The sequence below is a fragment of the Erythrolamprus reginae genome, chromosome 8, assembly GCF_031021105.1.
Source record: "Erythrolamprus reginae isolate rEryReg1 chromosome 8, rEryReg1.hap1, whole genome shotgun sequence".
Classification (NCBI taxonomy): domain Eukaryota; kingdom Metazoa; phylum Chordata; class Lepidosauria; order Squamata; family Dipsadidae; genus Erythrolamprus; species Erythrolamprus reginae.
Genome location: NC_091957.1, coordinates 58,264,360 through 58,276,933, shown reverse-complemented (window position 1 = coordinate 58,276,933; position 12,574 = coordinate 58,264,360). Strand labels below are relative to the sequence as shown.

The window sequence follows — 12,574 nt, the reverse complement described above, 5'->3', positions numbered from 1 at the left end:
TCCCCAACCGGACGCATTATTTGCTTTCACATTGATTCCTATGGGGAAAATTGCTTCTTCTTACAAACGTTTCTACTTAAGGACCTGGTCACGGAACGAATGAAGTCCGTAAGTAGAGGCGCCACTGTATTTGCATCTCAAACCTCATACTATGAAAGAGAAACACTGGGAACCAAGGTAGACTCCCTTATACACGTTTATCTTCCGGCAATCTCTGGGCTACAGGGAGCAGCCAATGTTTTTGTAGCACCGAAGTGAAACCAGGGCAAGGGAAACACACCTACCTGATATTCAGATATGTTAACATCTGTAGGTTTTTAATGGCTTCGGGGATAGACTTGATGCAGTTGTGATACAGGTTTAACGTCTCGAGCGGTGCAAACTGCCACACGTCTGGAGGGATTTCAGTAAATCTGTTCCTGGAAAGATCTGAAAAAGGGAGAGGAGAAGGCATTTCCAAGGCTCATCCTGAAGACGACAGTGACGGACAACTGGTAAATCGGCAGCTGCACAATTCTACGGTTGGAATTAGAGGCTGTGAGTCGGAAAGGGTTACGTTCTGCTGGGAGGCCAAAGCCAACACCCACAGGTGGAACCAGAGGCTCACCAGGATCTGCCCTACTGGGAGACGTCAAGAATCCACCATGGTCCATTGCTTTGCCCCAACAGCCCATTCCCCTCCAGTAGACCAGCAAAGGCCCCCTCGGTCCCCCAAACTCAATGGAGTCCAACAACTTTGTACTATAATAATAATAATAATAATAATAATAACAACAACAACAACAACAACAACAACAGTGTTGGAAGGGACCTTGGAGGTCTTCTAGTCCAACCTTTTGCTTAGGCAGGAAACCCTACACTACTTCAGACAGATGGTGATCCAACATCTTCTTTAAAACTTCCAGTAAAATTCACAACTTCTGGAGGCAAGCCATTCCACTGATTAAATGTCAGGAAATTCCTCCTTAGTTCTAAGTTGCTTCTCCCCTTGTTTAGTTTCCACCCGTTGCTTCTTGTTCTACCTTCAGGGGCTTTGGAGAATAGCTGGACTCCTCCTTCTTTGGGGCCACCCCTGAGATACTGGAAGGCTGCTATCGTGTCCCCCCTGGTCCTTCTTTTCATTTTTTTGGCCCCTCCATTTCTGCCTACCCCCATCATCCTTCTTCAGTGGAGTCAGGGTCCTATTATCTTCTTTTTAAAAAAAATAAAAGGTTTTGAGCACTCTGTGTGCACGGACGGCACCGAACAGGCCATATTATGAAAATCTGCTTGCTGCTGCTACTACTGTTTTACAACAGCCTTTCCCAGCAACCTGGAGCCCCAGAAAGCCAGCCTGGGGAAGAGCCCCCTTCTACTCCTTTCTTTTCAAGCCTGCTGGTTTCCAAAGGCCCCCCCCCCCCCGAAGGTAAGAGGCCAGAGCGAGAAGCAGAGCGCATGAACGCCGGGCACGAGAGAGATGCAGGATGCAGAGCGCGCAATCTTCGCCCTCATCCCTTTGTGTCCTTTGTTGTCCCGTGCGCAGCCGCCACAGAAAGCAGATTAATCCTTCCCAGAGTCCCAGGTTCCTCTTCCTTGTCTGCAGACCAGATTCACCCCACCAGGGAGAAAAAAGGGAAGCGATTCCCCTGTTTCACCTACCAAGAATCGGGGCCTTGTCTGGGCTTAGAAATCTTACACACACACACACACACGCACAACTTTATGCCATAAAAATACCCTTGGGTTAACCCTCCTATTGAAATGCTGTCATGTCTAATAAAGGTACACACCTTGAGATATTTCGGTGGGAAATTAATAATAATAATAATAATAATAATAATAATAATAATAATAATAATAATAATAATAATGATGATAATGATAATAATAATAATCATCATCCTCCAGTGAAAGTGGTCCCAGTGGTCCTTGGCACGCTGGGAGCAGGGCCAAAGGATCTCAGCGGACATTTGAAAACCATCGGTCTCTTCAGCCTTGAAAGATGGAGTTGAAGAGTTGTGACTTGATCAAAGTATAAAATCACATGTGGGCTAGAAAAGGTGGATAGAGGAAAATTATTTTCTTTATCACCCAATACTAGGACGAGGGACCCTCCCTAAAGCTCACAGGTGAGGAAGTGAGGACAAATAGAGGGAAATATTTCTTCCCCCAGAGGGTCTGTGGTTGATGGGATTCCCTTCCAGAAGAGGTCGTGACAGCTGTCAGCCTGGAGAGCTTCAAGGCAGGATGAGACAGATTCAGGGATGCCAAGTGGATCATAGGTGGTGATTGAAAGGGATGTCCATGTGCCACCTCTATGTTGGTTGAGACAGGGAGGGTTCCCTTGGGTCCCATTTGTTGGGGGTGAGGGGCAAGGGAGGGTCTTGCCTTCTCTTTCTGCTCAAGATCCCCATGGACAGTTGGGGGGCCACTGTGGGACACAGAATGCTGGACTTGATGGGCTTTGGCCTGATTCAGCAGGGCTCTTCTGAGGTTCTGAGGTTCCCATTGCTGGAGAGGGCTGTGTCTATTCAACTGCATGCAACGGTTGTTGGCTAGGAAGAAATCTGGAGGAGAGGAGAACCCAGCTGGGGGAGACAAGGTTGCTAGGGGAGGCTCCCCCCCCCTAGTCAAACATTCTCCACCAAGAGCCTTGTGGGGCAGGCAGAATATGAGACAAACACGACAGTCTGCATTTTCCCTCTTGGCCTGAAGGAGACTCTTCAGGATTGGACGTATTGCAGCTTAAAAGCAGAAGTGCCTGGGAAAATAGACCATTCAGAAAAATAAAGGGAACACTCGAAGAACACACCTTGATCTGAATGAATGAAATATTCTCATTGTTTCATTTGCACAATTACACGAATCCCAGTGATTGGTGAGGCCCCACAGAGTTGGTCTCCTTAGGGTCCCGTCGACCAAACAATGTCAGCTGGCGGGACCTAGGGGAAGAGCCTTCTCTGTGGGGGCCCCGGCCCTCTGGAATCAGCTCCCTCCGGAGTTTCGCACTGCCCCCACCCTCCTCGCCTCCTGGAAGAGTTTAAAAACGCATCTCAGCCCCCAGGCCTGCAGTTCCTTAGTTCTTCCCCCTGACCAATGAATGCCTTAGTTTGATTGTTGAATGAATGATATTGATGGCTTTTCTTTTTTCATTGGAATTTTAAAGACTGTTTTTAATGTATTAATTGGATTGCTATTATTGATTCTTGTTTTTTGTACCTCGGAGAAGGGCGGCACACAAATCCATTTAAATAAATAAATACTCCCTTTGCACAACAGTCTGTGAAATTGACTGTCAATCCGTCTTGCTTCCTAAATGGACAGTTTGATTTCACAGAAGTTGGATTTACCTGGAGTTATACTGTGTGGTTTAAGGGTTCCCTTTATTTTTTTTTGAGCAGTGTCTATTCCTTAATTCTTGAAATCCTCCTATTGCTGTTTCCGAGGTAACAGCTGTGGAACAAAAATCTAGAGCCAGCAGATTCCAAGAATAAACACCCCGAGTATCTTGTGGTTGCTATCAAGGGATCAACTGGATCTTTCACTCGAGATCCACCAGGTCGACCAAACCCTTTGCACTTCTCCCTGGAGAGGCAGCCTTCACGCTTTCCGCCCGTGTCTGAACGCATCTTTCTCAGGCTCAGGGCTAATTAGCTTGATCGGGTTTTCATTCAACCAATTAAGTTCAGATTTATTCCTTTGCAGGGGGCCCAGCCCATGAGCCACCAGGGTCAGAACCAGAAACCCCTTTAAGAAAGAAAAATAAACCACCAGCAATAATATATTTAGGTGCAAATATTTAATGGGAAATATTTAAAGAGACACTGCACATTTTTAGCACAGCACCACGTGCATGTGAATTCAAGAGAAAGTCCCATGGAGTCAGTTGCGTTCCTTCCTAATAAGGGTGTGTAACATTGCAAGCCACATGCAGATTTGTTGGGAGGGCCTGTTTAATATGGCCAGACTTTAGTTCTGAAAAATGATGTGCACATTACTGATGTCAATCAGAAAAGGCTCGGCTGGCTTTGCATTGCAAGACTGACATTCCATGCACAGCGATCTCTGCAATCGAAGTTCTGAGCATTAAGGACACTGGGATTATCTCTGTTAAGCAGCTGAATAAAAGCTACGATACATGGTGGGAAACAGCCACAACAGATTAAGATGAAGATTTGGTCAGTTTGCCCCTCAACCTTCCGTGGAAAAGAGGCATCTGTGATTGAACAACACACAAAAAACCCCTGGCTTTCCTAAGAGTTGCTAAAATTGAAGGGGTCCAAAGACGGGCTACAAGAATGGTGGAAGGTCTTAAGCATAAAACCTATCAGGAAAGACTTCATGGACTCCATCTGTAGAGTCTGGAGGACAGAAGGAAAAGGGGGGGACATGATCGAAAGATTTAAATATGTCAAAGGGTTAAATAAGGTCCAGGAGGGAAGTGTTTTTAATAGGAAAGTGAACACAAGAACAAGGGGACACAATCTGAAGTTAGTTGGGGGAAAGATCAAAAGCAACGTGAGAAAATAGAGGGAACTACTTATTTTACTACTCTTTCAGTAAAATAATTTTTTCTAACGTTGCTTCTGACCTTCCCCCCAACCAACTTCAGATTGTGCCCCCTTGCTCTTGTGTTCACTTTCCTATTACAAGAACAAGGGGGCACGATCTGAGGTTGGTAGATTTTATTTTACCGAAAGAGTAGTAGATGCTTGGAACAAACTCCCAGCAGACGTGGTTGGTCAATCCACAGTCACTGAATGTAAACATGCCTGGGATAAACCTAGATCCATCCTAAGATAAAAATACAGGAAATAGTATCAGGGCAGACTAGATGGACCAGGAGGTCTTCTTCTGCCCTCCTTCGACTGCAGCTAAATTAAAAGCGCCAGAGTTAACAAAGATAAACGGGCAGGATGCCAGCGGCTCTTCCCAGATTGCCAAAGCCTCCTGGAACTGCCCTCCGCTCCTCTTCCTCCGTGCCCGGCCCCAGGACAGGTACGGACACCTCTCCATCCACAATCACCAGCAAAGCTCTCGAGACCCCGATGCTTCCTCTGCCTCTTTGAAGCGCGCAAAGGGAAGCCCCCCCCTCGCCTTCCCTCCAGACCGAATCCCACATTAGTAACAGCGCTGCCATCACGTTCCTAACGCAACCTGACAGGCTGGTAAGCAAAGCGTTATAATCCCCGAGAAGTAAAGGGGGGGGGGCTTCAATTCTGCACTTTCCCACATCGCCCCCGACTGGACCTTCAAGCGGAGGCTGGGAAACGCAGAGGGCAGACCAGCACCAACCAATGGCCCATTTCAGCCATTTCTGCAATGCTACTTAAGAGCAACATTTTGGGCAAAGGGCCGGGCACATTGTTTCCTTTGAAAGCAAAAACATCCCACACTTGTCCCTCTCCAAAATTCATCCACCCTGAGCAAATAGGCAGCTGTCACGTCCCAAATATATATATATTGTATGCATATCTATCTAAATCCAATAAATAAAATAAATGAATGAAATCTGGCATTCTAATTACAGAGAATAGTTGCCGTTCCCAGGGCAGACAATGCTCATGGGTGGGAAAGGAGCTTCCGCAGCTGGAGTGCAGCTGGGTGCATGGAGTTCAAGGTCGCTTCTCTCTCTTTGGGGGAAACTAAATTCCAGCCTGGATTTCGCCTCTGGTGCCACCAAAGTCTGGCTCGGTCACTTAACACAAAGGGAGGCTCTCATCCTCATCCTGGGTGACAATCTCGGCTTATTGCGACCTGTGAAAAAGCTTCAAGGATTAAGGCAAAAGGAGGGTGCAGCTGGACGGGCAGCAAGCAGAGATTATGGCCCAAAGTCTCCCTAACGGAATTATTGAGGGAACTGCACCTGTCGCCCTGAACGGATTGCACACCTGGGAACCAAACCCCCTTGTATGTTTGGTTTTATAATTGGGGGTTTTAGTTGTGTTTATTATTGTTGTTAGCTGCCCCGAGTCTGCGGAGAGGGGCGGCATACAAATCCAATAAATTATTATTATTAATTATTACAGCCCCTGGGCTCCTTGCAACCTCTCCGCCCACATCCACCAGTGTGCCATCTTTGCACACACACACACCCACGGACCAATCTAGACAAGCGGCCTTCTCAGGAGCTTCAAACCAGGGGCTCCTGCCCTCTGCCCCCATGCAATTGGCATCCACCTTTGAGCCGACATGCTATTTGGACCAGGAGGCTCATGCGCACAGTCGCTCAGGCCCTCGCCTCCCGTCTCGATTACTGCAATGCGCTGTACGTGGGGCTACCCTTGAAGAGGGTTTGGAGGCTGCAAAAAGCCCTACGCGGCTCAGGGCCAGACTATCTATGGGGCCATCTCTTGCCACAAACCCCCCAGAGACCAATAAGAGCACACAGAGTTGGCCTCCTCCGGGTCCCGTCGACTAAGCAAAGTGCGGCTGCGGGGCAGGGCCTTCTCTGTGGCTGCCCCAGCTCTATGGAATCAACTCCCCCCCCCCGCAATGTCCATACTGCTCCCACCCTACTGACCTTCCGCAAGGCCACTAAGACCTGGCTTTGCTGGCAGGCCTGGGGGAGCCATGAATCAACAACTATCATGGCCAATTCGTATGAATGTTTGGTCTGCGTGTCGCGATTGGTTAATTTATGAGTTTTTAATTGGGGCTTTATAATTTTTTTAGATTTTAAATTTGACTTCTCTTTTATCGTTTTGCATTTATATTGTCTCTGTACAGAAGTTGAATTAAATAAATATATAGTTGTTCTCATGAAGCTTGCATGCCGTTAAAGACCCCATTTCCCAGGACTCGGTGGGTGTTAAATCTGCGGCGTCCAGGTGTTTTCTTAACCTTTGGGGAGACGCTTTACAAAACGGACATTTTGACAGCCGTCCGAGTCCCTGGCCTGGACAGCAAAGGCAACACACGTATGAGAACTGATTCAACCACAGCTCATGCACGTTCAAGGCTGGCACTTCGACGTCTGCACGAAGGAAGATCACGTTAGGACTTCCACCCGTGCCACTGCCTAGAAGGCCCCGCGATCTGCTTGAGAGCTACTCGTTTCTCTCTCCCTCTCTGGCCTGGCCGGCCTCCCATCTCCCGCGTTCCATACCCAAACCAGGCAGCTCCACCACTCGCTAGCTCCATCCCGGGCAGTCTCTAACCGCCGGCAGGGCCTCTGCCTTGCTCCCTGGGCCTGGAGGGGGGAAAGTGCCTGACACCTTCAATTTCGCCTCTCTGTAATTATCCGCCTTCCGAGTCCTTTGCAAAGGAGGAGCCCTCAGGAAGCCACAGTCTATTCCGGTAGAACAAACGGACACCACATGTCCCTGGGAAAGGAACCTCTCCCTGCAACCATCAATCTGCCCAGCGAAATAACTGGCAGCTCTTAGTTCTCACCCCCCCCCGCCCCACCCCCTTTTTTCTTTTGCCTTCTGCTGGATAAGGGTCGCTGAGAATTTGTCTTCAGAAAAAAATAATACTACATTCCAGCAATGGATGAGCTCTTCAGGGACAGAAGCCCTTCTGGGCATTTATTCCTAGGGCAAAGGGAAAGATCAGGGCAAAGGTACAGGTGTGCTAGTCGTTTAGTCCTAGGAAATGTATATTCCACCCTTCTGTCTGACAGAGTAGAATAGAAACATAGAAGATTGACAGTAGAAAAAGACCTCACGGTCCATCTAGTCTGCCCTTATACTATTTCCTGTATTTTATCTTAGGATGGATCTGTGTTTATCCCAGGCAGGTTTACATTCTGTTCCCGTGGATTGACCAACCACGTCTGCTGGGAGTTTGTTCCAAACATCTACTACTCTTTCAGTCAAACAATATTTTCTCACTTTATTTATTTATTGGATTTGTATGCCGCCCCTCTCTGTGGACTCGGGGCGGCTAATAACAGTGACAAAAAACAGAATGTAAAAATCCAATACTACAACAGCTAAAAACCCTTGTTATAAAACCAATCATACATACAAACATACCATGCATAAATTGTAGAAGCCTAGGGGGAAAGATTATCTTAGTTCCCCCATGAGTGACGGCAAAGGTGGGTTTTGAGGAGCTTACGAAAGGCAAGGAGGGTGGGGGCTATTCTAATCTGTGGGGGGAGTTTGTTCCAGAGGGCCGGGGCCGCCACAGAGAAGGCTCTTCCCCTGGGCCCCGCCAACCGACATTGTTTAGTTGACGGGACCAGGAGAAGGCCAACTCTTTACTTCTAATCTTTCCCCCAACTAACCTCAGACTGTGTCCCCCTTGTTCTGGGTTCACTTTCCTATTGAAAACAATAGAACAGAACAGAACAGAATTCTTTATTGGCCAAGTGTGATTGGACACACAATGAAAGCCCCCCCCCCCCCCCCTCAGGCAGAGGAAGCCAACTAACAAAAAGAAGTAAACTTTTAAAAGAGACGTTTTGGTACTAAAGCCATTATTGATTTGATGATGCCAAATGTATTTCCCTTGTCCTGGCACCTTCTTTGTATTCCTGGTGGGAGGTTGAGATGAGAAATGGAACCGACTGGGAAACCCAGGAAATACACTTGGGAGCTTGAGAACGGAAGAGAAATTCATCCATGCGTCATCCAAGCTTCTCTGCTGAGGGTTATTAGTGATGTCTGAGATTTACAGATAGAAGGATTCTGAAAACGGATTTTTACTTCAAGCTAAGCGAGGGCCGATGACACACGGTTTTAGGCCAAATCTGATTCATGGGGGCTTCAGGGACAGTTAGGGCCCCCCGACTCCACTCGGTTCTCAAGGTCAGATGGGCTGGGATTGCTGAGCCTGAAGACATCTGTGCTCCTAACTAGTAAGCAAAGTTATCAGGAAGGAGGCAAACCATAATCTAATTCAGTCTCTCTCCACCGTGGCCATTGCAAGCTGTCTGAACTTCAACTCCCAGAACTCCCCAGCCAACCACGAATTCTGGGAGTCGAAGTCCAAAACAGTTTCAAAGTTGCCATGGTTGAGAAACCTATTTTTTTCATCTGACACCCTCAGGTTTTCAGATGTGAAAGCAGAGCAAACTGGGACTCAGCAGCAACCACCAGAGCACTGAGGTCTCCTTTGCAAAGTCCCTTTTGAAGGAGGGGAAAAGAAGAGGGTAGATTTAATGTCATTTACATCTCTGGAGGAGACCAGGTCCATCTTGAATCATAGGCTTTGACTATTCATAACCTCCATCGCAGCCACTCTGTAATATCCATCTACATTAGAGGAAATCGCCTCCTCCATCTTCGGACTAATCTGCTATTATCCCCTCGAAGGATTCAGCCTGCTGCTCCCCTTCCCCTCTTTCCTCTGCCTTAAGCTCTTCTCCCGGGTCCTGCCTCCCCCTCCCCAAACTTCCCCAAGCGCTTCTACCTGCTGACCGCCACCAGCGTCAAAATTTCCCATCTCCTGCCTCTAATCTGGGTGTGTGGTCCCACCCCAGACCTCTCCTTGTTTGCACCGGCCAGCAGAGTGAACACCCCCCCCTCAATTCTTCCACTGTCCCAGCCCTCGTTCTTGCACCCCCCATGCCCCCCACAATGATGGCAGCCCTGTGGGCCTCCCAATGCCACTTTGGTTAAGGGGCACCCTATTACCTGTCATGTAGGGCTGCCTTGCCCCCCACTGCAGACCCCAGCCCCTTCCCCATCCACCCCCTCTCCGAACCCCCTCCTCCCCAGAGGATATGCGCGGTGGGGGGGGGGAACACTAGCACCCCAGAAGTCAACAAAGAGGCAGCATACAAGTCTAATATATTATTATTATTATTATTATTATTATTATTATTATTTTTAAATGCTGCAACACAAGAGCCCCTCCAGCCCCACCTCCCACCAGTGAAAGAACACAGGAACATAGGCTATACAGTCAGGCAGGGCATGATGGGGCAATGGGGGTTGCTGGAGAATTGGGCAGCCAAAGGGGCGATGGAGCTAGGCCAGCCCCGGGGGGGGGGGGGAAGTGGGGTTGGGGTGGAGGACAGGGCAGGGTAGTCACTGGGCGGGGATGATGGGACCAGGCCAAGGGGAGGATAGGTTTCGGTGAAGGAGGGGATGATGGGCCTAGGATCAGCCCCTCTGGGAGGGAGATAAAAGCGGGTGGATGGGATTGCAGGGCAGGACCCGGACTGGGAATGATGGGATCAGGCCAAGGGGAGGATAGGTCTGGGTGCAGGAGGGGAGATAAAGGGGGGCTGGGATGGATGGGATCTGCAGGGCAGGACCCGGGTTGAGGCTGGGGATGATGGGAGGAGGCCAAGAGCTCAGACAGGGAGGATAGGTCCGGGGGTGCAGGTAGGGAATGATGGGCCTGGGGCAGCCCTTCTGGGCGGGGGAGATAAAGGAGGCTGGGGATGATAGGACAGGCCCAAGGGCTCAGACAGGGAGGATAGGTCCCGGAGTGCAGGCGAGGATGATGGGGCTGGTGGTGGATGGGATCTGCAGGGCAGGACCCAGGCTGGGGCTGATGGGCGGGGTCCAAGGCTCAGCTGTGGAGGATGGGTCCTGGGGGTGGCAGGGGAGGGGGCTCACCGGCCTGCGTGGTGTCGCTGAGGTCGTAGGCGGCGGCGGCCGAGAACTGGCGCAGCTTCCTGCCGCTGAGGCAGAGGAGGCCCGAGCTGCCGGCCTCGTCCAGCGTCTTCTCCAGGCTGCGGCCGGGCGAGGGGGCGGCGGCGGCGGCGGAGGCGGCCGGGGGGGCCCCGCTGGAGAGCGGCCCTCCGCCCCAGGCCGGGTAGGGCAGCGTCAGGTGGGGCGGCAGGAGCCCCGGGAAGGCCGGGCCGGGCTCGGCGCATGCGCAGGCGGGGGGCGGCAGCGGCGGCGCGGGGGGCAACGGCGGAGGGGGGCGGGGGCGCCGGGGGAGGGGGGCCGGCCGGCGGAAGCGACGAGGACGACGAGGAGCCGCCCCCGCCCGCTCCCCCGCCACCACTGCCGCCGCCTCCCTCGCTGCTGGACGCAGGACCGCCGCCTTGACCGGCCGCCATCGCCGCCGCCGCCCCGCCACAATGCTCGCGGCGGACGGCTCTGCGCAGGCGCGGCGGCGGCGGGGTGCGGCCCGTGCGCAGGCGCGTGTCCAGGAGGCGGGGGCGGGCGGCGTGGGGGCGGGACCCGAGGGCGGGGTTTCGACGATCGCGATCCGCCCTTTAAGCGGGGTAAGCCAGGTCGGCTCTTCTATGACATATGGACTTCAACTCCCAGAATTCCCGAGCTTGCTCAGGAATCCTGGGATTTGAAGTCCACAAGTCATAGAAGAGCCCACTTGGCCTACTCCTGCCGAGGATTCGTTGCGTTGCGCATTTGATTCATGCATTTACTACATTTATTTTTTTTAAAAAAATATTTTTTTATTAAAAAGAATTCTTTATTAATTATATACATTAAAAAGGCACATTGACAATAAGTAACGTTAAACGCAAAATACGAAAACAAAGCAAACAAACATATAGACATTTATAGTGTGTTACATGAAATATCCTAAGAACAACAGAGCAATGTAATAAGTAGATAAGTAAATACTTTGATTTAGGTGATATATTAAGTACGCTCAAAATATAATAGTTGTTTGTATTAAGTATGTTTCTATGTTCCTAAATTATCCTATATCTTCATGAAATTGTATTGGATTTTGCTACATATGAACTATGTAAAAGGCTTAGATCATAAATTTCACTTCCATTTGCATTTGCAAAGCTCTGTGTCTTTAGGAGCAGGTGGGTCCAATATCGGAAGGAGGTGAGCTGTCCTTCTACCCTCCCTCCAGGCCAAGGCCCTTCACGGCTCCTTTGCTGCTGTTAAAGGACCAGAAACGGGGCTTGTTCCAAACTCAGAACTCAAAAGAGGCTTTGAGAAAAACCTGGAGAGACTCAGCTGCAGAAACCCAGAGAGAGGAGATTGGGGGGGGGGGGGGGGGGGGGCAGGAGGTTGAAATTTATTATTTATATATTATTTATTCAACTTCTATGCTGCCCAATCCCGAAAGATTCAGGGCAGCTTATAACAATATAAAATACTGTACAAGACAGTCTGGAGGACAGAAGGGAAAGGTGGGCGCCTAAATAAGTTAAAGGGTTAAATAAGGTTCAGGAGGGAAGTGCTTTTAACAGGAAAGTGAACCCAAGAACAAGGGGCCACAATCTGAGGTTAGTTGGGGGAAAGATCAGAAGCAACGCCAGAAAATATGATTTGACTAAAAGAGCAGTAGATGCTTGGAACAAACTTCCAGCAGACATGGTTGGTAAATCCACAGTCACTGAATGTAAACATGCCTGGGATAAACAGAGATCCACCCTAAGATAAAATACAGGAAATAGTCTAAGGGCAGACTAGATGGACCAGGAGGCCTTTTTCTGCCGTCAATCTTCTTTCTTTCTTTCTTTCTTTCTTTCTTTCTTTCTTTCTTTCTTTCTTTCTCTCTCTCTCTGTCTCTCTCTCTCTCTCTTTCTCTCTTTCTTTCTTTCTTTCTTTCTTTTGGAACTGAATGTAAACATGCCTGGGATAAACATAGATCCATCCTAAGATCAAATACAGGAAATAGTATTAAGGGCAGACTAGATGGACCAGGAGGCCTTTTTCTGCCGTCAATCTTCTATGTTTCTCTGTTACAATAAAAAGAA

The 12,574-nt window shown here is 49.5% G+C and overlaps 1 protein-coding gene across 1 annotated transcript in view; it reads right to left on the bottom strand.

Annotated features, from left to right (window-relative positions):
* LRCH2 (leucine rich repeats and calponin homology domain containing 2) overlaps nucleotides 1-10,653 on the bottom strand; it is a 33,145-nt gene extending 22,492 nt beyond the window's left edge. The window contains exons 1-2 of the mRNA XM_070760012.1: nucleotides 10,497-10,653; nucleotides 285-429 (exon numbers count right to left, since the gene is read on the bottom strand). Coding sequence (XP_070616113.1) covers nucleotides 285-307 — 23 coding nt within the window. The 5' untranslated portion in view covers nucleotides 308-429; nucleotides 10,497-10,653. The remainder of the gene's footprint in view (nucleotides 1-284; nucleotides 430-10,496) is intronic.
* Nucleotides 10,654-12,574: the final 1,921 nt, after the last annotated feature.